Source organism: Syngnathus scovelli, chromosome 9 (assembly GCF_024217435.2).
Source record: "Syngnathus scovelli strain Florida chromosome 9, RoL_Ssco_1.2, whole genome shotgun sequence".
In the NCBI taxonomy this organism is placed as follows: Eukaryota; Metazoa; Chordata; class Actinopteri; order Syngnathiformes; family Syngnathidae; genus Syngnathus; species Syngnathus scovelli.
Genome location: NC_090855.1, coordinates 8,014,248 through 8,039,249, shown reverse-complemented (window position 1 = coordinate 8,039,249; position 25,002 = coordinate 8,014,248). Strand labels below are relative to the sequence as shown.

At 40.0% G+C, this 25,002-nt stretch overlaps 1 protein-coding gene across 3 annotated transcripts in view; it reads left to right on the top strand.

The window, feature by feature from the left end:
* The window catches only part of LOC125974911 (intermembrane lipid transfer protein VPS13B), a 212,407-nt gene that overhangs the window by 157,296 nt on the left and 30,109 nt on the right, over window positions 1-25,002 (top strand). For all 3 annotated transcript variants that reach the window (XM_049729841.2, XM_049729843.2, XM_049729842.2), the window contains 8 exons: window positions 3,629-3,831; window positions 4,889-5,105; window positions 6,641-6,825; window positions 14,249-14,445; window positions 16,707-16,888; window positions 16,983-17,203; window positions 17,401-17,532; window positions 23,811-23,972. In XM_049729841.2, coding sequence (XP_049585798.1) covers window positions 3,629-3,831; window positions 4,889-5,105; window positions 6,641-6,825; window positions 14,249-14,445; window positions 16,707-16,888; window positions 16,983-17,203; window positions 17,401-17,532; window positions 23,811-23,972 — 1,499 coding nt within the window. The remainder of the gene's footprint in view (window positions 1-3,628; window positions 3,832-4,888; window positions 5,106-6,640; window positions 6,826-14,248; window positions 14,446-16,706; window positions 16,889-16,982; window positions 17,204-17,400; window positions 17,533-23,810; window positions 23,973-25,002) is intronic.

Genomic DNA, 25,002 nt, shown 5'->3' with positions numbered 1-25,002 from the left:
ATCTTACCCAAGTGTTTGCCAGAGATGTATTTTACTTCACAAAAACTTCCACACACACCACCCACTTAGTTGCTGGAATGACATGTTAGTCTGCAGAGAAAGGCTGGTGTGCACTGTATTAATGGCAGGTCTGTAGAATATTATACAGGTGAAGGTTAGCATATGCACGTCTCTGATTGAATGTTCTCAGCGTTTTGACATTGTTCCAGTTCTTTACATCAGTCAGCCACGCGTGCACCAAGCTTCCTGATCTGATCATTTACAGACAGGGCCAATATATGTCGAGTTCTTATTTGCTGATTTACTAATGTCCACAGATTGGTACTGAAGCCGACAGTTACACACATATATGGTAAGGTATGAACCTAACGTACATGCCCACAAGTTAGTGAAACTCCAAAAGTGATTTAAAAGCCTATAATTTGGAATTCAATCACTATGAGTGAATGTGTGTATGGTACATGTTTATATGCAAGTATGATTTTGCCATTTTACCTTATAAGGCTTTCAAACTGTGAATGCTAACACAGCATCAAATGCCCCCGAAACAACAGCTGTAGGAGTTCCCCCGTGTGTGGTTGTTTGACTCTGCGTGTGCATACTGTACATGTCCATGCCTGACTAATACATTTCTCCCTGTTGGTCATGTGTGAACCTCTTATTTTTATCTCCAACGTGACCAGCAGGTGTGCTTATTTCCACTCAGCTCTGCTTAAGCATAGTTTTGCAACTCCTTCACTAGCTTTTGTCGCTTCCTCATTGTGTGTTTAGCTTTCTGGTGCAATCCGCCCCTTAGAATGAATCTGACAGTAAAACAATATTGGAGTGACACTGCAGTATTAAAAGTGATATGTTATGAAGAGATTTTCAACAGTTTGTGAACCGAAATGGCAGACGCAGTCAAGGTCAAAGGTTCACATTCCCAAGATGGCTGAGGTAGCTCAAGTCAAAGGTCAACATTCTGCTGTGCACAAATTTCAGTCCATCTTTTTCAGGATTATTTTTCTATGTCAAAGCAAGAACCTCCCCCTTATGCAGAGCCTACAATGTCTGCATTTACCAGAATCTTCAATTTTTATCAACATGATGGTGAAATAATACATGCATTAGGATCTCTTCCTATTGAGCTTGTGTGTCATTTGTTCTGTAAACGCAACAAACTGTATTTGATTACCTCTACAGAACATTGCCGACACCTGGTTCATGCTCCTGTATTCCCAAGTAGTTTTATTGCATGTTTCTGTTATACCGCTTAATGTCTTTAGCTGTCTGCTGACTCATCTCCTGGGGCCAAATACAGTTACAGAGGAGGTTACAAATAAGAGTCTGACTTGACTGGATGGAAAAATGGCATGTGATTCCCCCGCCACCCCAACCCCAGTAAATCATTCCAAATTAAGCTAATTATTGTGAGCTGCTGCTGTTGGTGCTTCTGGTTCAAACTGCAGCATCGTGAGGTCAACTAGGCTATAAATGTTGATGAGAGTGTTACAGTAATTCCCCATTGTACTGTTTTTAAACACTTGTGTGTGTGATCTAAAGAGCATGTAGTGTGGTTTTGGGCTCACTAGTTTGTACGTTCTGTAGTTTAACTATGGATTAGCATGTGTCTGTATTTGTGTCTCCCACTCAAATAGTAATAAAAAATCACTTTTCAACATCCAAACAACCCTGCTCGGGGGTTTCCTTGAGCTGTCAAATAAATCCTCACCATGAAAATAATCCTGTTTAATAAATAACAACTCTCACAACACAACACCAGGAGACATCAGCAGGTAAACTGCCAACATGTATCAAGAGCATCTCTCCTGGAGAAATGACTCATCCCCGTGTAATCTTTCAAAATGATTTATACAAGAAAATCCCTCTTTCATTGGAACAGTGCTGCTGCAGTGTTACGACCAAATTTTGAATGAGACGCATCTTAGTCAGTTTTCCAAGTATGGAAGGGATATGTGTCACATACGTACGTCGCTCATAACCTCCACCCTCTATAAGACCACATACATTTGTCTCGTTAGTTAATCAGCTCCTGTTCCACTCCCATTTTCCAGTTCTCCTTAAAAGTCCACCTATCCTACATCACCCCAGAAGAGCCCACTGGAATTTCTGCAAACAGCTGTGGCTTGAATGTGAAATGTTTTGCATTATTATTGATTGGATACAGGAATTGGCAAATGAATCCTGTGCCAAGTATGTAGTCCACTGGATATCATTTTCCAAATGGAACACTGGCAACAACCTTACCTGTATGCAGCTGCATTTTTTTTGTTTGAGACTGATGGATAGAATTCCCCCACTCTCTTTGTCCAAGTCAATAAAAAAATAAAAATGTAATGACGTTGATACGGTATCAGTTACATTTAACTGTAGCTAAGCTAAATTAGTCATAGCTGTTGAAAAGTGAAATGTTGTGTATTACACAATAGCTGTGTTGCAGAAGTCCTATTCATATGTGTTTGGAAAATAGGAAAGAAAAAAACACAACAAATTCACGTGACAAAAAAAAGAAATCCAGTTGCTTCAATTCCACCTTTGTAGATTGCTATGACCTGGATGACTGAGAATATAATCAAGCTGCAAGGCTAAAAAAAAATATATATAATATATTTTTAATCATTCCCTTTGACATCTGTGTAAGATAATGCGGATTCTAGTTGTATGTGCACGCTCTATTTTTTGCTTCCCAGGACTCCGAGCCAAGCTCAGTGGGACCATTACTGCCGTCAAAAAGGCAAAGGGCCACTTCACAGGGCATTATTAGTCATTCTGGTTTGAGGTTTCCAAATGGGCTGCTGCTCTTGCTGTTGCCGTTGCTGTGACTGACCAGCTCAGCCCTGCCATGTTAACAACTACTAGATGGGGTTGGAGTCTGCTGATTTATGAAGACTCAGAGGCCAACTTTTGGACAGCCTGTGACCACAGTTAATGACCCATCTACGATTAAATGGAAAGGACAGAGAGTGCTGTCTTATTGTGGTGGCTTTTGCTATGTTTGCTTCTTTCAGGATGAGTGGGTGTTTGGCTTCATCATGCAGATTTCACCACAGGTTTTTTTTTTCAGTCTCACTGTCTTTGTTCAGACATGTTGGCCAAGCTGACGTGAGATGATGGGACACATACTGGGTTTGTCAAATTCATGAAGGTTATTCAATAAATTTAGCGTAGTCCACTTGTTAGTGTAAAGTGCATTCCTTGTTCTTCTATCATTCACAATACTCTAATGAGCATACTCTGGAGCAGAGGCAGAGAATATTTCCAATTATATTTTTTTTTCATCACTTTTCTCCTTTTTTCAGTTATCGGTGGTGTTCTTTCTGTGTTGACACTTGTATGATGTCATGCACAAGTTTTTTTTTAGGACAGTTCTTGGCAGGAATGATTGAGTTGCAAGCTGTTCAACCTTATTTGGATTTGTAGGTTTCAAGGTAGTTATTAAATCAACAAACCTTGATTCAGTTTGATTGCCTTTTCCTGTATTTCATCTAATTCATAAGGTAATGTAATATGTCTGTGGATACTGTTTGCTATGTATGAGTGCTCTAACATTTTCCATCGTCCTTGTCCAATGTTTCTAAACGGTTGTGTAACCTTTCATCATTTCTTGTCACTTTTCCTGTTCTCCCAGATGCGGTACAATCTGCTTCTGTGCAGCTGCAGCTACAAGATGTGCTGATGAGAACAGGGCTGAAGGATAGAAGCCATCTCCTACTGGGGCCATTTTCTTGCAGCAGCTCACTGGAGGCAAGGTGGTGTCGGCACAGTGGTAGCCCTGGACCTGAAACCGGTCCTCCCAAACTGCTGCTGGACCTGAAAGGAGGCTTGCTGCAGGTCTAAATACCCTTTATATGTCATAGTTGCAGAACATTTCTAAGAGCTCATGCACCTCAGGAACATTCAGGGCTGAATAATTTTTGCTATTGTTAGATGCAATTGAAATTCCTTTGAGTTCTTTTTGGTTTCACTTCAATAGTATATATATGCTGATTATTTATTATTGTGCTTTAAGTTGTAGTACAGTGTGTGTGTGTGACTTCAGGTCTCATCTGCCATTTATGTCGTGGAAAATTATTTGGCTATTTCTAGGCCGGGTTATATTTTATATGTGGCTTTTTGCTCAAAGTTACATAATGTCCCAGCTGAGAAATCCCCTTTCCAATGTGACGAACTGTTTGCATTATTACTAATGTATTGTTCCACATCACTACTTCTGAGTGACCCCACTCTTTATCTTTTTCAGTGGTTGCTCGTACAAAATTGCATGTTTCCTTTTGAAAATATTGGTGTTTGTGGTGTTTTAATCAAGTGCTGCACAAAAACCACTGGAATTCCTTCCGATTTCTTCATCTGATTTTCTCTCTCTCCAAATGCCTGAAAGAAAGTCCCCGAATGTTCCTGTTTTCAGAGTTTAGTCATAAATCTGTATGCACGCATTAGTTGGTAGTAGGCACACAGCGCCCACCATGTGTGAAAATCTTTTGACTCAAAGATTCCTGGTCCTTTGTCCAAACCCCAGCAGGACCACATTGGTGGCGTGTGGGAATGGGGACATCGTGTAAGGAGCATGCTAGGTTGTGTTAATGCTGATGCACTGTAAAATGGTGACTCATGTGAATGCCTCATCATGTTTTGGAGGAAAAATAATGACCAACATCTGCATTTACGGTGCCCTCCTGAATTATTGGCACCCCCGCATAAATGTGTCCTTCAGCTTCTAAATTGTAGTATCAAATATTTATAATTGACTAGGGTCCATTGTGCTCTGGAGCAGGTTTTCCAAATGCTGCCTGATCTTACCATGAATTACTCTTACAGCTTTTTTAGTTTGGTAAATTCTTCCATTTTCTCCACCCACCTAAAATCTAGCCACTCTACTTTTGCTCAACAGGTTTTCTGGGGACAAGAGCATCTTACCTGTCTGAAGCTGGTGGCGGAGCACCTACAAGCATATCACGCTGCTCAGAAAGAGGACTTGCTGGAAAACTGCCCGAAAGCCAAGACCTTCCAGACCCAGCCACCAGCCTCCCCAGGTTCCTCCTGTTCTCGCTCAGAACACAGCTCTGATGATCTGCGAACAGGGCACTTTCAGTACATCCAGGACTCAGGTGAATATTAATAGTACTTGTATCTTGACTGGCAAAATTTGGGTGATACGTTGGTTACCTGACGGCAGTGTCCACCAGAGATTTCTTGTGTGAAAAGGAATTTGAGCAGACTTATCTGCCTTGTTCTACTTAAAGTAACATGCTGTTTATTCACTTTCTTGGTGCTTTGTGTGTGCTGCTCTCAACACGCACACATAGGAACATACAAAGAGCATGGAACTACTCCTTGGCCGTAGACTAGTCATCCACTTTGTCACCCATGGTTAATCTTTGTTTTTTGGTCTGTTTTACATCTTTGAAGAACGTATATTGCTAGCACAGGGAACCAGGGAACAATCTGTTTGCAACATGTTGTCAACTGGCAGAGGAAAGCAGTCCCCTAAATACAGAGAAGTGCAAGTACACCCCCAAGGGCTGACAAAGGGACGGGAAGAACTCAGGGAGAACTGAAAGATAGCGAGAGAAAAAAACAAAAGGGTCTCTGCTAATGCGACTGAAAGTAAAACCATGAAAGTGTCTGTTTTTGCTTTTGTTTCATCGTCTGTTTGCAGGAGAGTAATATGCTGGCCTCTTAACATGAAAGAAGCATTTGCCCACAGACAGATTTTGCTACTCCCTGAAATGTGTTCTCAACAAAGAATATCAGTTTTGTACCCCCCTGGGGACAAAAAATTATTCCCCCCCCCCACCCCAAATAAACATTTTTCCAAAGCACTTGGATCCGGAACAGCAGCCGCAGTTTTATTCAAACAGCACTCAGATGTTTCGATCCATGTCATCCAGCTTTTCAGGTGCTTGGCATGGTGCAGTCAATGGCTGTTTACAGAAAAAAGGTTTACTCAAGCCCTCTGTTTATATTTTGCTTCTTCGGCGCATGAACATTCTGAAGGCATGGAAACATTTGTTTTGTTTTAGGTTCCATAGAAACACCAATAAATGCATCAGCACGACATTTTACAATCTGGTCAAATCCCAGGTCCGATTTTTATTCGGGATCTGGAAATGAGATCCGAGAAGCCCTGACTAAAAACAAAAAGGAAGTACTTCTCAGGGAAATAGAGACGAGAAACAAAGAAGGCACAGGATTTGCCCTCTTCCTGAAAAAAATCATGTTATACCTGAAATTCATCTTTTATGAGGAATCCATGCTCGGTATAAATTGAATTCGTAATACATATTTTTTCCTAATTAAAAAACACAACTACCATATCAAATCGCAATCCCACTTAATGGAATCGTTCCCCTTAAAAATTGACCCATGTATCGAGATACTCATAAAATCATTTTGTATTTGTCTTTGAGATCCAACTTCTGTGTGTTGTTGAAAACACTTGTTCATGATACTTATCACTGCTTACAAATTTGGTGTGCAATTATTTCGACTTAGATGAAGATCTGATTATATGTTATGACCAATTACACAGGGATCCAAGTAATTTCAAGAGTTCACATACTTTTTTTTTTTTTTTTTGCAAGTGTGTGTCTTTGCGCATACAGCGTGTCACTCATGTTACTATTCTTTTACTTTTTGACAGCTTCCCAAAGATGGCCAGGACCACATGAGGTTGTGTTCTACAGTGAAACAGAAGATAGCCCAGGACTAATGCTGTGGAGGTATCCTGAGCCTCGTGTCCTTACCTTCATCAGGATTACTCCAGTTCCTTTCAACACCACAGAAGACCCAGAAATCAGCACGGCTGACCTTGGGGATGCCTTACAGGTAAAAAAAGGGAACATTCATTTGTGACATTGCCGACTGAGAACAGCAGAAATTCCCAACATAGGACAAAAGTGTTGGTTTATGTCAATGTGAGTGTGCTGACCCAACTGTATAACCTGACAGAATTGGTCTCATCGGAGCATCTGTAGTTGGGAATGCCAAGATGACATATCATATAATGACGTACACCTCAGTCTTGCAACACTTCTCAAACACAGACATATTGTACGCTCGTACACAGACGTAGATCACATTATCAACGATGTCACATCTGGAGGATGCAAAGAGTGACGGTGCGTTATGCATCTATGCAGGATATATTAGCTGTCTTGGAGTCGTGCTGCTAAGTCGAAGGTGGTAGGCGCCTACAGAGCAGAGATAATCCTCAGTTCCTTCACTTCTGCTTGCTCAACATCGGTCACAGTGAAGTAGAAATAAATTCTCCAAGCTGGGCTGTGTGCCAATATGATTCTCATGATCTGAGTCCAGAGAGACCCACACCTTACATGTTATTGAATGACATGGAGCCATACTGCCCCTCCAAACATGTAATGTACGGTGAGACAGCTGTGAAAGTCATCTTACATGCCCTGGTGTGAAAAGCCAGGTGTCTTCAAACCCAGATGAGGTTATGTTTTTGGCAGGCTGTTGTAGCTACTGAGTCTACTGAGGTTCACTGAGGGATGAGACATGCTATTTATTTCGTCTGTCACTAGTTTTATCCATTTTAGTACCGTTCCAGCATAATTATTTGAATGGCATGTTCCTCTTTGTTGAATCACTCTTCTTATTGTCTCCTTTGTGTCTAATGTACAAACATACTGCTATTTCAATTTTACACCATATCATAGTTTTGTCGAGACTAAATGTTACTCTATGAATGTACCAGCATAAGTTCTTCCCCAAGATTTCACAAGTTGCCCAGTCTCGGCCATCAGTTTTGCTATGATTCAAGATTTGATGTGGCGACAATCAACAAAAGTGTTGACATGAGCGAGAAAGAAATTTCTGTCTCATCCACCCACCACAAATCACCACGCGAAAGAATTGAAGTACATTCGAAACACATTGTAGTTTACACACATTTATTTTACTTTTTCGCCATGGTCTCATCCTAGTTGGATTCAGAAGTACTGCACAGTATCTTGCGGGCCTGAGATTCTGTGCAAGCTGGGCCCACAGCTGTAAAATCTGGAATGAGCAAAGCTCATAGACTTGAGCTGATTGGCCTCATATACTGTTACAGTTGAAGGAGGCAGAGAGCGATTAAGCTAGAGAGTGAATGCTTGATTGAAATAGATGGCAAAGATGATTGGGGGAACTTCAGAATTGAGACTAAGCCAAAAGGAGGAGATAAATTATCATTTGAAGGATAATGCTAATATTTGGGTTACCTGATTTAGTAACCTGAAGGTGATTAAAATTTAGAAACACTTCTCACTCTGATGCCGTGCAGTTGTAAACCACAATGAACGACAATCACAATCATTAGTGTGTTAATTTTAATACTTAAGACTTACCCCAATGCTAAAATTCAGTGTTATCTATAAATAAAGTTGAGTTCAGTTATTGCACACTTGTGATGTTTAGGTCCTGGGCCAAATGTAAATTCAAAATGAAATAAATGATCATTTTTGCATTGTTCTTTTGTGAACCAAAGAAGAGCTTTTATTAGTTCAATGAGTGTTTTTGATTCGTAACGAAATTGATGCTTGCTGTGGGAATCGGGTGGTTGTGTTTCCTTGTTTCATTATCTTCCATGAAGGGAAAACCCTCCATCTTATCTTCCACAAATGGTTTAAGTCTTGCTTTTAGATCCCCTTTCTTTTCCTCTGTGGATGCAGTTTCAGTATTTTCTATGAGTGTCTTTCAACATTTTGGCTAAAACAGTGACCATTCAATAATATGTGCTTTTGGAAGACATTGAACTACAATGACTTTGGATATACAGGTACAATATGTTTGAGCTCCAACCACAACAATGATCTGCTGAAAAATCCAGAAGTAGTCATACTTTTTCAATATTAATCGCCAAAGCCACATATCAGTTGAATTTTCCAGTAATTTGTCCCACATAAGAAAGTTCCAATCACTAGTCGGTACCGGTCAAACAAGTCAATGACGTGCTACAAGGCAATGTCTGTCCTTTGTCCGTATGTTATGCTGCAAATGTGACTGACGAGGTTGGGCCTGTCTGTTTTTCCTGGACAATAGCCTTGCTTCAAAGTTTTCCTTGGCATAGATAAAGTATCTACCTAACTTATGTTGACACTTGTTTCAGCAGCGTTCAGTTTATGACAAACCTTGTTGATTTCTGAGTTACTTGTACACAATGTTTGGGCTGATGATCCTGGCATGTGCGTGGCATTCCTGATTTATGTAAATCAAATACTTTCTTTTTTAGATGTGTACAGATCTAATTGTACTTGCTGCGATCATCATAATCATTAACAGGCAGTTGGGAGACACAGACTTGGCCATGACAAGTTAAAACATTTTGCATAATCTTAAATTAGTGCACTTTTATTTGGGCAAAAATAAATTCAAATTTGTGTGTAACTTAATTTACACCAATGTCAAGACCTTTATTTCCTGTCCATCATCTGTCTTGTTAGAGAAACATGTTACTGCATATCTCAGAATTTGCATCAAAACATAAAAAACGGTCATGAATAATAAACTTTCAGCCCTTAATGAAGACAATTAGTCCATAGACTGCCAATAGCACATTGATGACATCATTAACATGCATGAGACTACTCATGTGTAAAAATGAGTTGGACGGCAAAAATGCAGAATGCAACCTGTGGTTGATGAACATGTGTTTTCCACATCTTCTAATCCCTCTGTCATCTGGCATGTTTCTGGCCTAAAATAAGTCTGTTAAACAAATGATGAGTGTTTCATTCAAGTGTTGAAAGGAGCAGGTTCTCAGCCCCCCTCTATTACTGAAATCACCTTTGGGTAATGTGAAATGGTGAGATAATTTATCTCTACGGAATCCATGCTGGATACGACGGAGCCCACTGTGTAATAAGCCATGAGAAAGTCATAGATGTATATTTGTCAATGCTGGATGGCAGGAAAGTTACCGAAAACTCAAAGGCTATACACTGCAGGTATATTGGACAATAAACATTATTCAAGAGGCCACGAAGCAATAGCTTTGACGCATGTTACCCCCGTTTGAAAAATGCATGACCTTTTGAAAAATATGATTGGGAAGTAATGATAATTTATTGGCTCCACTGCTTATGGCGTTACACAGCCAAACTAGCTTAAAACTTGTGTCCAAATACTCACATCAGTCTGTCAGTTGTGTGCGAGCGCAGGGCTCAGGTTCAAGAGGGTTATTTGAACTGGACCCCTCAGTCATCAGCCAGAAGTCATTGTGATCCCAGATGTAATAGATTCAAGCCTCTGGCCAACAAGCAGCTAGCTTTACTTTATGCAGAAGTGCACATGTTTTAATTATTTCACTTCCTCCCAAGACCAGAAAAAACAATACAAAAGAGTCAAAGGACGGAAATGCAGCCATAAAAAACACAAATGATTCGGTTTCTTTTCCAAAAAGAATTTAACTCACTTTGCATCTAGACACTACAGAGTGAGGGGGGGAAACTAAGGCAGTCATTATTTCTCAGGCCTCTAGAATTACCACGGAGCCACACAGAGATGGAGGCTGATAGATTTTGAGAAATGTAAAGTGAGAGGCGTAGGAAAAGAAAAAGAAATAGGGAGCAAAGAGAGCTGTCTTGTAATTCCTCTCCTTCTCCTACCTGTCATGTAAGGTTTTTCTGAAAATAGCTCTTAAGAAGTGATTGCAAGTGGACAAAATGCGATCCATATTGTCATTCTTCTTTCATTCTCTTCCTGTAACTGCCACACATCCTATCTGCTGCTCATGTGCTCCCTGTCTATACTTTGCCAAATAGATAAAGGCAGCGGTTGAGTGGCTGTAGTTCTGTCCCCAGAGCATATCGTATTTATAAAATCAAGTTACCCTGCATTTAAATAGTTGCGGTTTCTCACTAGTCCCAGTGTTGTCCAGTGGGAATTCCAAATTACTACTTTTCCTCAATCACTGCTTACAAAATGTTCACACAAAGATGAGGGGAAGTTGAAGGATGAAGGGAGTTGGTATGACAAACGCGAATGTGAGTGTAAATCAACAAAGGGCCCGGTGAATAACTTTGTGACTGGTTCTGGAGCTGGAATGGATTAACAAAAATCCTACGCCCAAATGGTGTCGCTGCTATTTCCACAATGAAGGGGACACTGTGCTTTGCTGTGAGCCGCTCAGAACTGTGAGTTGGATGGAGCAGTCAGACTCCAATTAATAAAAAAACCTAAGGAAAGTCACTGAGCTCAACCAGATCAGGGTGTCCCCCGCCTGCTGCCCGATGACTGCTGGGATAGGCTCCAGCATGCCCGCGACCCCCGTGGGGTCAAGCGGTACAGAAAATGGATGGATGGAAGTCACTGAGCTGTTAAGCTTAAGTGTGACGTTGAACCAATAAGCACGTAAATGGATTTCAGCCAAGATAACTATTGTTTTAACAGGACAGCACTCAAGTGGACTTGTATTAGTCACAGTTAATGCACTATAAAAGGAAAATACGGTTCATGTGTTTAATTGAATTTTGAGTTTTTACACCTCATCCACCAAAAACGTCAGTCCCACTTAACAACTTTGGCATTCCATCTTATCCCTGATTTGCCACAGTGATTAATGTTAACATAAATTAGCCCACATGAGACAGCATAGCGGGAGTCATTTTCATAAAATAAAAACATTGCATCTCCTGAGTAAACATTTGCTCAAACTGATGTCAATTCAATTTTTCTGCTGGCTGACCAGACGTACAGTGCTGTGGATTTTTTTTTCTACATGTATAGACAACAGTCACAGAACTACCTCATCAGTGTTGATCTTTTTAATAAAAGTCATGGAAAACAGGGCAGGGTACGTTAGCAGTCAGAGCCTCAGAGCAAGCTCAGGGAGTCTTCAGTTGCACAGGCATACTTGAACTTTGATTCAGAGATCACACCTGGGTTCATTGTGGAAATTGAAATCATTTCTTCATGCTGTGTGTTTGCTTTAGGTCGCCTGTCTTTAATTATCCTTCAGAGGAACTGTAATGTGTCAATCAGTCCAAGGCAAGTAACTCCATGCAAAATAATAGTTTGAGGTTTGGCAGAAACTGAAGTACTTGACAGTGATGGAAGTCAGATCAACCAGCCCGCTCTAGATGTAAAGATATTTATAAATAGTTTTGAATATTTACTGTACTTGCCCTCAACATGTACATTTCCTTGGCATTTAAACAGTTTTCAATATGGAACGTTAACTCAAGAAAAAGGGTTACCTGGCAGTCTCTCATCATCAAGTCCTTAAAGTTTTCCAGCAGAGTGTGTGACGTATCTATAGTTACATTATGTTCATCAGATAAGATATACACATACAATCACAGTGAAACTAACACGACTGACTGTATTTACTTCTACTTCAAAAGAACACCTGTATATACAAATACAGTATACAACCATATTGTCTTTCATAGTCTCATTTATTGTCGTTTCTTGAAAGCAGCCAGGTGATGTAAACAAAGCTGCATTTTCCACCTCAAGTCCATGATGGTAAAAAAAAAAAAAAAACTCCTACATTTTTTTTTTTTTTTAAATATTGAAAGAGATTTGTTTTCCATCTGACTTAAATCGAGTTTGTACATCACGCACTGCCAGAATATGAGGTGGACTATATATGAATAAATAGAGAAACTATACATACATACATACATACATACATATAAAAAAGAAGCCTTACCGGCTGACTAAAATTAAGCATTTTTTGTTTTTGTTGTTTTTTAAATTGTAGGTTTTGCAATGTTAAAATTGTACACTACTACATTTCAATGTAAATTTGAATTTGGTTAATTGTGCAGCTCTAAAATCAGCCCAGGCAAAAAGTGCAGCACTATCCCATGTTAAGAGGAGTATGATAGAAATACAACACTCTATCCTATTAGTACATAAACTTTGTCGTATCAGCTATTGTGTGTTTGCAATAAAACAAGTGGGGAAAAAAAATATGTCCTGCGAATTCTCTCTAGAGACTGTAAGTTTCCGCACCAGTGGCGAGTGTTAAGGTTGCGGGTGCACAAGTCTGTCGGCTGCAATTATGAAAAGTTGATTCCAGGAAGCCCTATGTGGCAATTCATACACAATGTAAACTATGGTTACCTCATCTGACCAAGGTTGAGACCCCCGCATACAAATTTCAGGGGGTTCCCACTATACATGTGCACACTGGCCCTCTTGACAGTTCCAAATTGTCCTGGGAGCACCATAGCTTTAGTAAACAATTTGATTTAGACAGACCAATGCACTCCACGTACAGCTTCATGCCTTGGTGTCTGGCATTTATCAGGTGGGCTGCTGAGAGCTCCCTGCCACTACTGATTCATCAGTAGCAGGGTTCTGCAGGTGGTCAGTGAAACCGGAGAACTTGGTTTTGTTCACACAGGAGCACCCACCCACCACATGCATGCTAATGTTGGCTCACTGTAACTGAAATGAATAAAGCCCTGCCAGCTACGTATCAAATTGTGAAAATGCTCACATAACCTGATTGTTATTCAGTATGAAAGAGAGCCCCAGGACCTAAATGTAAATGGTGCCTTTTAGCCTGCAGTTAAATTATGCTGCGGTCATGCAATTTTTGTTATGGATGTGACTTGTCATCTCATGCTTTCTTGGTGTTCTGTGGTGAAAATATTTTGTTGACTTGATGAGAAATGAACTTGTTTTTTTAGATAAATGAAAAGCATATCATTGTGCCAATTACCATAAGAGAATGGCTATGTGTCAAACTCTGGTTTGCTCAGTTGACAACAAAAGTACCTTAAATTGTACAGGGATACACTGAAAAGTATTGTTTGTGCAATGATAAATCATTGCGGTGATGCTATTTTTTGTCAGTCATGATTGTATTCGTGGGCTTGTTGGGTTTTGATCCACAAGTTGAAATCATGCAGTTTTCTGAACAGGAGTGGTGAAATGGGTAAAACAGAAAAATAAGTACTGGCACATTAGAGACCAACTACTACAGAAAGCATTAGAATGTCAGGAGCACACATTACTGTAAGTGCGTTTGAGAAAGCAGCTAAATTTGTCTCTACAACAAGCAGTACAGTTGTTCAGTTGGGTTCACCGCTGTTTTGTATGGCATGTGTTGGAGGAATTAGGGTTAAGGTTAAGAGCGTACATCTAATCATGGCATGGTGGTGTAGAAGTAGTCCATTTTTGTTGGTCATTATGAAATGTGACAATTCTCTGTAGGCCAATCGATGGACAGAATGTGGTCATGGAATTAATAAACCTAATAAATAAATATGATGTAATTTTGTCACTTTTTTTCTAGGTACCATGCAGCCTAGAGTACTGGGATGAGCTCCAGCAGGCCTTTGTTCCGTATCGGGACTTCAGCCTGTCAGAGAGCCGCCCTTGCCAGCTGCAGCTTCCCAGCCTCAGCTTCACGGATCAACAGAAGGAACTGGTGGCCTCAGACGTGTGGAGGATCGTCCTCAATAATAACAGCGAGGGAGGAGATGAGCAGAGGTAAACAAGTGTTCATCTTACTGTTGTATATACTGTATGTCCATCTCATCAATTAGAAGCTAAGCAAGACCACTTCACACAGCCTTGTTTCTACTAAGCAAAAAAAGGGAAGAATTTTTTTTTTCCTGATCCAAACTGTACAGTGGCGAACTGAACTGAACAGTTCAGTGCAGCTTGGTGGAAATTTATGTTCCCACTGCACTGTAACACTGCAGCATTCCCAGACATTTTCTAAATTCTGACTCTCACTTTGCGGAAGCTTGAAGAGGCCCCTTTGTTCCAGCATGGATGTGCCCCGACACATAATAAGATACATTCAAAAAAAGGTGGTGGCTTTCATCCCAAACACATTTGTGATGAATTAGAATCGAAGTTGTGAGCCAGGTCCTCTCATCCAACATAGGTGACCTCTGACCTCACAAAAGCTCAGCTCGATGAACGGACAAAAATTCCCACAGATATATTCCTGTTTTACAAACTCTTCCCAGAAAGATGTAAGGTGTTGTTTTTCCAATTGTAAGTAGCTGTTGGGGTCGTGACACGGCGTCCCCACTTTTGATATGAATCTAGTCGTTCTGTCTTACCTCTCTGTACACCAATTTTTGTTAAGATATTTGAGCTATTTTTACTATACTGTTTACATTTACATCCACAACGGGTGCGAAGGAAACTAATGAAAGTGCGACTAAGCGCAAGAGTGAGCAATGTCCCTTATCCCACATATGGTGAGCAGGAGCTGGGAGTGGGTTTGGAAGGCGTTCAGATCGGCCTAATGAGATTTCCCAGCACACCAAGTGCCTGTCAGGCCCCATCCGGATTCCTTCCTGCTTACCTTGAGTGTATCTAATCGAGGGAAAGCTCACGGGAAGCATGAGGAGTAAAAGCCCCCTTTGGTTTGGCTCACAAGTTGCCAGAAGGGTTGGGTCAACTTGTAACACCTCAAAAAGAATGTGTTTGGTCTTCCAGTCTTACTACCACTGCTTCTCTTCTCCAATATGTCAGCAAACACCTTCTGACTTCTTATGGGCTCTTATGCATTTTCCTTTCAGTTTCTTCCCATCTTAATTCACTTATTTCCTTTCTCCTGTTTCCTCCTGAGATTTAGGGAACTTTAAGTGGAATAGAATTTGCCAAGCCCACATTCTGTGTGGCTTAGTGGGCTAGATGAGTAGAAAGGGAAGGACCACAAAAACATGTAAGAGAAGAAACCGGGAAAAAAGGACTTGCCAGAAAGAGTGTAAAACTAAATATACATCTGACATTCATTATAATCATACTCCAAACACGAGATGTCCTTTGTTTAAATTATTTGTCTTTTTCGATCACAAACGATTCTACTCTCCTAACTCACTCCTTTCATCTGTACTTGAGTTTCCAGAAAAAAAAAACAGCAAGCAAAGACTTCAACATACAAATTACATTACAATTCATCAACATAAGATGCTTAACTCTTTTAAAGTGTGACATGCTATGACCATTGTTTTTACAATATTACTGCACAGCAATGATTTAGAAAAAGAGAAAAAAGGTTTTCCTATTTTTTACTTGCATTTCGTCGCCATTATTTATTTGTGTATATTAACTTATCATCATGGCTATTTTATTCATGTTTTGTTCGTTTAAGGTTTTCATTTTTAAGGAATATTGTTTTTATCATTTTAGTTTGAGTATTTTGATTGTCCACAGAGGTAGGCCTTTGAACCGGGAGCTGCATTGGGCCCTGGCCCTTGTTCTGTCTCGTGGGATCTCTAATCGCTGTTTGCAGTTTCTCGCTGCGCCGCTACACTGGGACCTCCTTTCTACTGGCCTGTTGGTGCAGCTAATAGTCCAGTCCTGGTGCAGACAGCTGCTTTAAATTCATTCATTTTTTCAATGGGGTCAGGTGGTATACATTTCAAACTTAGGAACAGTTTTGCTGATGCACATCAACCAAAAGGTGACATTGTGGTGCCCCAATTTAGATACTTTTTCTACTGCTGATTATAAAACAAGAACAAAAAAGAAGAATCAAACTGTATGCCTGGTGAAAGGAGAGAGGCTATTTTCTGTGAGTCTTGAAAATGCTCTAAAATGGCTGCCAGTGAATGAGTTTTAAGGTTGCTTTCTCACCTGCATGTTCTCTAACTTGCCTCAGGTCTAGTGAGTGTGTTTCTCTCAGGTCATTATGAGATCATTTTGTACAAGTACTATGTGTGTTTCTGTCTGTGTACTTGGGGACAAGCAGTGCATATGAATTGTTGTCTGCTTCTCATCGCCTTCAGTTCAGATAGTGAGTCTGGATCCCAACTACCATGTGATCAGCTGGTATCTCCCATGGCCCTGGCAGCATGCACCCGTGTGGACTCCTGCTTTGCACCTTGGTTTGTCCCCTCCCTGGGTGTGTCACTCCAGCTAGCACAGATGCAAGTTCACCTCTGCCACCATCTAGAACAACTGGGAACAGGTTAGGATACAGAAAACAGATCCATACTAAAATAAGTCAAGATGCAAAGTTTGAATCAAATTACATACATTTTGAATTTTCCCTCTTTTCACAGTTCCATCTCAAAAACTTCGACCCTTCCTGCCAGACAGGAAGATACCTCAGAAACAAGAGTTTATGGTCATCGGTACTTGTGAGCCACAGATCTTCTTGCGTCAGTGGACCAGTGGACCCAGGCGTTGTCAGGAGTTCAACTTTTCCACGCAGCTAGACTGCAAGCTGCTAGAGTATAGGAATTTAACACACCTGCACGTTCTGCAGCCCTGTGTGATACAGGTAATTTACACTATAACTATTCAATATGATGAGGACCAATACTTTAACATAATATTTCCTTGCAATGTGCAGTGGTCTAGAATTCCAAAACAAGATTAAATTGACTAAGCAAGTGTGATGTAGTTGTAACAAATTGTATCGTAAAACATTGATTGTAGTCTGTTGCTCAAGAGATCTGATTTACATTTCCGTTTCAGGGCCAGGCTACGGCCTCATGTTTACCCCAAACCAGTGTGTGGGATGCAAACATCTTTATGGAACCTATGTTTGCCACAGTCAGTCAGTATGCCATCCACACATTGGACACTGCCCTGAAAAGCTGGCAACAGGTAAAACTGACAACACTGTGTATATTCAACCACAAATGCATGGTTCATGTTTTTTGAGCACTGCCAAAAATCTGCTCTCTGAGAGGCCAGCACCACATGGTGCACTCAAATCGAATGACCTAGATGCACGGCAATGTGGAGTTGAGAGGGGTTTTGTCATCATTGATATGGAATGATTCCTTCTTGTGACTGGTTCCAGGTCACAAGTCCAAGCTTTGATCATTCAGAAGTTCCAAAATTGCAGTGCTCAATAGGTTATGCATTGCAATAAGTTTTGTGTCTTGACATTTCAAAGATGGAAATATCTTAACCCGTCATAGTACTTGCAAGTTTGTTCCTGCCTCTCAGATGGGTTATAATGATACAAAATCAGTCTTTGCCGTTTGTATTTGTCTCTGGTGTGATAAATCACATTGCACATGCTAAATTTGCAGTATGTGCATTCACTCCTCCCAGAATGGAAAATGTAAAATGAACTGTGCAGCAATATTGCCCATTTGGCAGAAGCAACCTGGGCACACCTGGTTAATAGATCAGCTTCCACATCTCTTTGCGTGAGCAATCAATTATGCGGCCGATTTTGCAAATGAAAAACTTTAACTGCCCGTAGTATTTACAGAATTAGGAAAGACTGTTAGTACTCACAAAAATTGTGCCAACGGATAGTTTGCATCTGGACAAAACGTGGACTCTCAGTTTAAAAAAAAATGAAAATAAATAAATAAATAAAAGTAGATGATGCCTGTTAACTATTCTTTCTCTTGAGTAATACAAACAAGCATAGGAAAGAATGACATATAAAAACAGCTCTTACATTTTTAGTTATTTTATGTCAACATATCAAAAACTTTGTTTGTTTGTTTGTTTGTTTGTTTGTTTGTTTGTTTGTTTGTTTGTTTGTTTGTTTGTTTGTTTGTTTGTTTGTTTGTTTGTTTGTTTGTTTGTTTGTTTGTTTGTTTGTTTGTTGGGAAATTGTGGCAATTTTGTGCTTTTTGCTCTGTCTCAACCCCAATGTGGATACAAAGATTTTAGGAGATGGACACTGCAATTAGTGCAGACAAAGAATTTGTTACACTTACATAACTTACATGACTTGACGTTCACATAGTTGACTTAATTGAGACAAATAAAACAACTTGAGCTTCTTCTCACTTTTGTCTGTCAGCGAAGTCCCAAGAAAATACTGTGTATGCTCTGATATAGAATATGCAGAAAAATATTGGCTAAAAAAAATGCAGAATGAAAACCTATAGCAAAATAGAGCACTTTACAAGAATAGTTTGAATTTTATACTTTGGTATATACACACAGGTATAATGTGCAGAATGGGGCCGCATTTTTAGTTCGTTGTAAATCTTGACAAAGACGACTGCAACATATCGTTGTAGGACTTAAGCACGCTGGTCCTCATCTTCCCTCCTTTCTCAACACTCACCACTGCCTCTGGTAGCCAGCACTGCACAGTGTTTGATGTAATGCCCAAAAAAATAGTGTAATATTTGAGTGATGACACCTGCCAAGACTTCATCTGGCCCAGGTCCTCCACCCACTTCTCTACCACACATACATGCTCACACACTAGGGACGCTCTGGCTTTGCATGGCTCTGCTCAGCTGTGCTGACTCATTATACTAGCCTCTGGAGACGTGAAGTATCCTCATGGTTTTACTTGTGAGAAATAATAGCTGTTTGAGGGTTTTATATAGAAAAACAGCTGTGGTCTTTACCTGTGGAAAATAAAATCTATCAAATACAAGTTAGTCCTAAATCAATCATTCAGCTGAGATTTTATTTTTACTCCATCATCAAAGTTCTAATTTGGTCTTTTGGATGATTGATTATATTTGAGCATTGGTTTCATTATTTTATTGGTGCAGACTAATGCTCATTCCCAATTTCTATCCAGTAATTTAGCCGTAAATAATGCTTGTGTGAATAAGCACACTGATGGAAACGCGTGGTGCAGCACTGAAGTAGTGTTTTAGGCATGTTGATGTCTTTACCCAACTTTGCCAAGCATGACCACTTGGTCATGTCATATTCCACAGGGATATTCTGAAATTCACTAGGGGAGTTGTTGAGTTTATGTATTGTTTTGATTGGACTAAACAGCAGCAACCTTGGAACTTCTACGTAACTACTTAGCTACTTTGCTTAACACAAGGGGGAAACACCATAATGAGGTAAATGTGCTGTACGTGGGTATGGTCGTTTTGGAGACAAGGGTAGAGAGAGGTCAATCACAAAACACAGATCTTTTTGAAAATGGTAGAGCACTGGGAAAGGACGCAGCTTTAAATGTGTGTTTAATTTAATTGTGACTGAAGCTTAGACGTACACACATGCTCTCACATACGCACATGGTTCATACATCATAAAACGTGATCCAAATTGAAAACCTGCTTACTTGGACATTTAAACAGCCTTTGTCCTGCCACAACAGAAGACTGTATTCTCACTTGTAAACATATTGCGATTCACATGGTTCCTGGTTTCAAGGCTGTCAGGAATGTCTGTTGTGATGTGGCCTTAAGGGTCATCATTGAACCATATAGAAGAATCCTCAACTACCACACAAGTTAATGCTATTAGTCCATGTATGGTCCTACCACAGACCCAGAACCAGAACGACTGTAACATTTCCAGATGTACAGTAATAAACACACATAAAGCTGCTGCTTTCTTACATGCTTGTAATGTACGTATATGTATAGTAAATAACTGTACACACTGTTGTTGCTATGACAACCGTTTCTGTTGTATCCATCATAACATCAATAATATTTCTGCTGTCAGAAGTATATAATACAAATGGATTCTCAATATTAATAATCCTCACCTGGGTATTTCAATCTCCTTGGTGCTCTGTCCATCAATCAAACATTTGTGTATGATTAAGCCAGTCTCATAACAAGTAAGGATTATGGTTACATTCAGAGTAGACTTGTGTGTTTGTGTTGTTTTAAAGTATGCTGTTAATATATTTATCAGATGCTTCTTTTTGAGTTCGTATCCTTGAACTCAGCTTTCTTTATTACATTTTAGCCTCATGCCTCATTTTCTCCATCCCCATCTTTACTCCTCTCTGAGCCCCTAAACCTCAGGGAAGTGGCTTTGGGAGCCACACAAAAGCTTGACACTATGTATTTTCTCACAAAGTCTTCACGGGCCTTGTATATGCAAGCTCTGTTCTCTTTGGTCTGTTGCATACACGAACACAAGCACTGCACATAGTGTTTCTTCCTCTGCAAATTGAAACAACATGCCAAAAGATAGCTTCCCCGGTAGTCGCAGATGTATGGGTGCGAGTCATCTATAGAAGAATATTGAGATCAGAGGTTCTTCTCGGCCGCTTCAGTGCGGCTTGCAGATGTACATTTTTATTAGGATAAACCCCTGGAGATAAATCATTTTGTTTCAGAGGGGATCCCATCATACAATTAAAAAAAACAAAATTGAAACCAAAAAGAACTGAGTCGGGAAAAAAGGACAGTAAAATACAGCCAAAAGGTTTGTTCACATGAAAAAAGTACACAAACATGTGTCCTCACTAAATACGTACCAATGTTAGGTAATTCTGATATAGCTAGTACATGAAGAGAGTTAAGTCTCAGACTGTTAAGCTCTGGGGTACGTAAAAGAAATCTGATTTTTCAGTAATGAAGATGAGCGCTGAAGAAAGGCCAATAGAATAAGGTTTGTTGTAAAACAAATCGCAAACAACAAATTCAAATTTTTTGGTCAGATCACTAACGATAGCACCGGTAAGACCTCCATTATCAATAGCAGAGAATTTATCTTTTTGTGAATTTGAGTACAGCAGTATACACAACTTTTAGACATGAAGCCAGATTGAATTGGTGATAAGTTATTGATATTAATAATGTACAACTATAAAATAACTTTTCAAATACCTTTGCAATGTATGTAGACCAAATGTCATTTAGATCAAAACCGCTATTTAGTAGTTATGTATCCATTTTTCCATATAGCAGATAGCTCACGTCATCGTAGATCATGATCAATCATTTATAGCTCAATCTTGAGTGCATGTGTTCTTACAAGAACAAAACCGGATCCTTTTTTGTGACATCCACCAAATGCAGCATGACAAGACTGTCACCTTTAAAAGGGAAGTTGAGTCAAAAATTATCTTTGCATATTATATTCTATGTGCTCCCACTAGTCCAAACACGGTTTTCTGTTGAATATTTTGTTCGTGTACAGGAAAATGAAATTAAGAAGATGAATTCAGCCATTTTCATTCATCTAAGGGGTCTGACATTTTGACATTCTGCCACCTTTTGCTGTCAACTGGAATTGGCCTCAAAGTACCCCTGGGCTTGCATTGCAAATGTCACATGACCAAAACCAGAAAACAGGTGAGCTGTGACTTTTGCAATGCCAGCGGGGAATACAGAAAGGGCTTCGCAATGGAGTGGAGAGTTTCTGACTTTATGTTCATCTGGTTGGCCACTCTTAATGTGTACAAGTGTAGATCTAACAATTGTTTCCTTATGTCCATTTTACAGGCTTCACTCTCTAGTTTCACTTTTTATGTGTTCTTATTTTGAATGGGTATCATTATTTACAATTTGTATTCCAGACATTTTATAGGCATGCATGTATGTGCCACTTGCATAGACTCTGAATACTCGAGTAACAGTATCTGGCTTGATGGGTGAAATTGATACGTTGATTCCTGATGCAGAAGCTGATAGAAGTTCTCGTTTCATCTTGCTCTATTTAACAAGGCAGATTCTTCTTTTCAAATGTATTTTTCCTTATACGGTATTTATACACTTAAAATAGGTGATGGGAAGCACGGTAGGAAAGTGTTGTGACGTGCCTAACATGTCTCGTGGGTTGGCCCGGAAAGATGATAGCATCAAAGTACAGGATTAGCAAGATGGCACCAGAAAGTTTGTAAACGTGCAGTGTCAGCTTTGATATGGAGCACATATAGTGTTCCACTGTAAAACTGAAAGTGGATTTGAAACTAGTGCAGCTGTTCCATTTGTATTTCGGTCAACTCCCCCCCCCCCCCCCCCACCCTCTTTTTCGTTCTCTCTCTCCATCCCTTTCTCCCTGTCTCAATCTTTGTCTCTCTCTCTCTCTCTCCCTCTGTCCTTTTTTTTCTTTCTCGCTCTCTGTCCCTGTTTCCCTCCCAGTTTCTCCATCCCTCACATCCATCATCAAGTCCTGTTTCAGTGGGTTAAACTTTCCCATCCGTTTTCAATAGGCTCAGGACCTTAAACGTGCTTGGCAGTCAGACTGTAAGCTTTTACTGCCAGCCTCTTATAACCACCACCCCTTCCGCCATTTAAAAGTCTGTCATTTTTTGGAGTCGTGGGGCAGCAGTAAATAAGCTCTCTGAACTACATGCTGGGAGGAGTGCGCACAAGAGCTGAAATGCTTTGAATGGGGTTTAAATAAAATTATAAATTGTACATAGTATTTTTGCCCATAAGCTGTGTATTTGATTCCATCAAATGATTTATGAGTAAAAGGCATCCATCTCTGCATGACACATCTTGGTTTTATACGTGTGTTTAGATGAGATTAGGTACGCAGTATCACAATAACTCCTCGATTTAAGTTAACTTCTTTTTAATCCTCTCTTCAAAATATATCAAGATGGTCCTGAGCTCATTAATTAAATATGATCATCATAGTATTGCTGAAACAGCAAATAGGACAAATGAGTTATCGTTGAGTGTACAGTACAATTCATTACAGTTCATTAACAAATAAATCAAAATCAGTCACTCAGAAAAACACCAATTCACTTTTTTTTCACAAATCATTCAGGCCGAGACGTGACCCGACTTGTTCACAGCTCATACTTGCCATAGTGGTTAAGTATAAACTACGATTATTAAGTGGTTGAGTTACTAAAACAATTGCTGTATGGCACTTAAGGAAATAGGATGTGTAAAAGTCAAGTATTTCTGACGTATAGAAACCAAGATGTATATCTGGCTCTCAGGTTCATTCTAGGCAGTATCCCGGTTCACTGTCAGCCTGTGATTTGTTTTACTACCCTGCTCCCACAAGTGAAATCACCACAATTTCCTACTGACTCACAGCTGACCTGGCAAAATCAGATTTATTTATTTTTATGTAAGGACACTGCTATCTTGATGTAGTGAATGCACTCGCAAGCAGGGCACAATTCATGATCACATGCCTCAGAGTTTTCTCCCTCCTCTCACCCTCCTAAAAATCTATGATTGATTATAGCGCTCACCTCTAACCATTGTATTGCTCATTCACAGAATGGAAATCCAGAGGCTGAGGAACTAGTTTACAGCCACTATGTCATCTGCAATGATACCCATGAGACTCTGCGCTTTGGCCAGGTGGACACAGATGAGAATGTGCTGCTGGCAAGCCTCCACAGCCACCAGTACAGCTGGAGATCCCACAAATCTCCCCAGGTAACATAAACACACAAAAGCGGGGGAAGTACCTGACTACCCGGTGCTCAGATGACGTGCTACTTTATACGACTTATATAGTAAAGACAGCAAACTAGTCATTAGTGGTGCTTCCAGACAAGGCCTTGGGATTTGACTAAATTTTCTTAAAGTAATTGAGTTTTTATACGTTTCGATTTCACTCATGATATGGCTTCATTCCATCACAATATATTCTTACCAAGTCGAGCATAGATATTTACATGTTGCACATGTAGTCAATGACAAATATGTTAAATTATGATCTTCGGAAAGCAAACTAACTTTTGTTTTACATCAGTCTTAACTGAGGTTAATTCTGCTTTGTGTTTTCGCCATGCGGTATGACATCATACCATTGTGAATTTACACTGCATGTCCACATTGACCCATCCATTCTCCATCCATTTTCTATACCGCTTGTTCTCATTAGTGTCACGGGTGAGCTGGAGCCTATCCCAGCTGACTTTGGACAAGGGGTGGTGATCATCCTGAATTGCTCCCCACTCAATCAGGCACACAACTATTCACACTCACATTCACACCCAAGGACAATTTAGAGTCATCTGTTAACCTACTAAGCATGTTTTGGGAATAGGGAAACCCCACACAAGCCGATGTAGAACATGCAAACGCCACACAGAGAGGCCCAAGTTGAGATTCAAACCCGGTGTCAACTGTGTACCTCACCCCTCTCCCAACTTCCCATTCCATTCCAGAAGTAGTTATTCTCTGTTGACCAACCATACAAAGTCTGATCCGTGTTTTACATACATACAGTTGGAACTCTTTACTGTGTGGGTGTCAATGTTGTGGTTTGATGTAGATCTGTTAATTTGCTACTTACTATGGCTTTTGACAACATAAACTGAAAAAGGTCAATACTGTTCCAAACAGAGCATAACTGTACTGTGTGGCAGACAGAGTGTTTCTTTAGTGGATCTGTCTGTGCCCAGACAGTATTGGTAAAGAAGATTGATGATATTTAACCCTTTGTGGTTTTGAGGTTGAG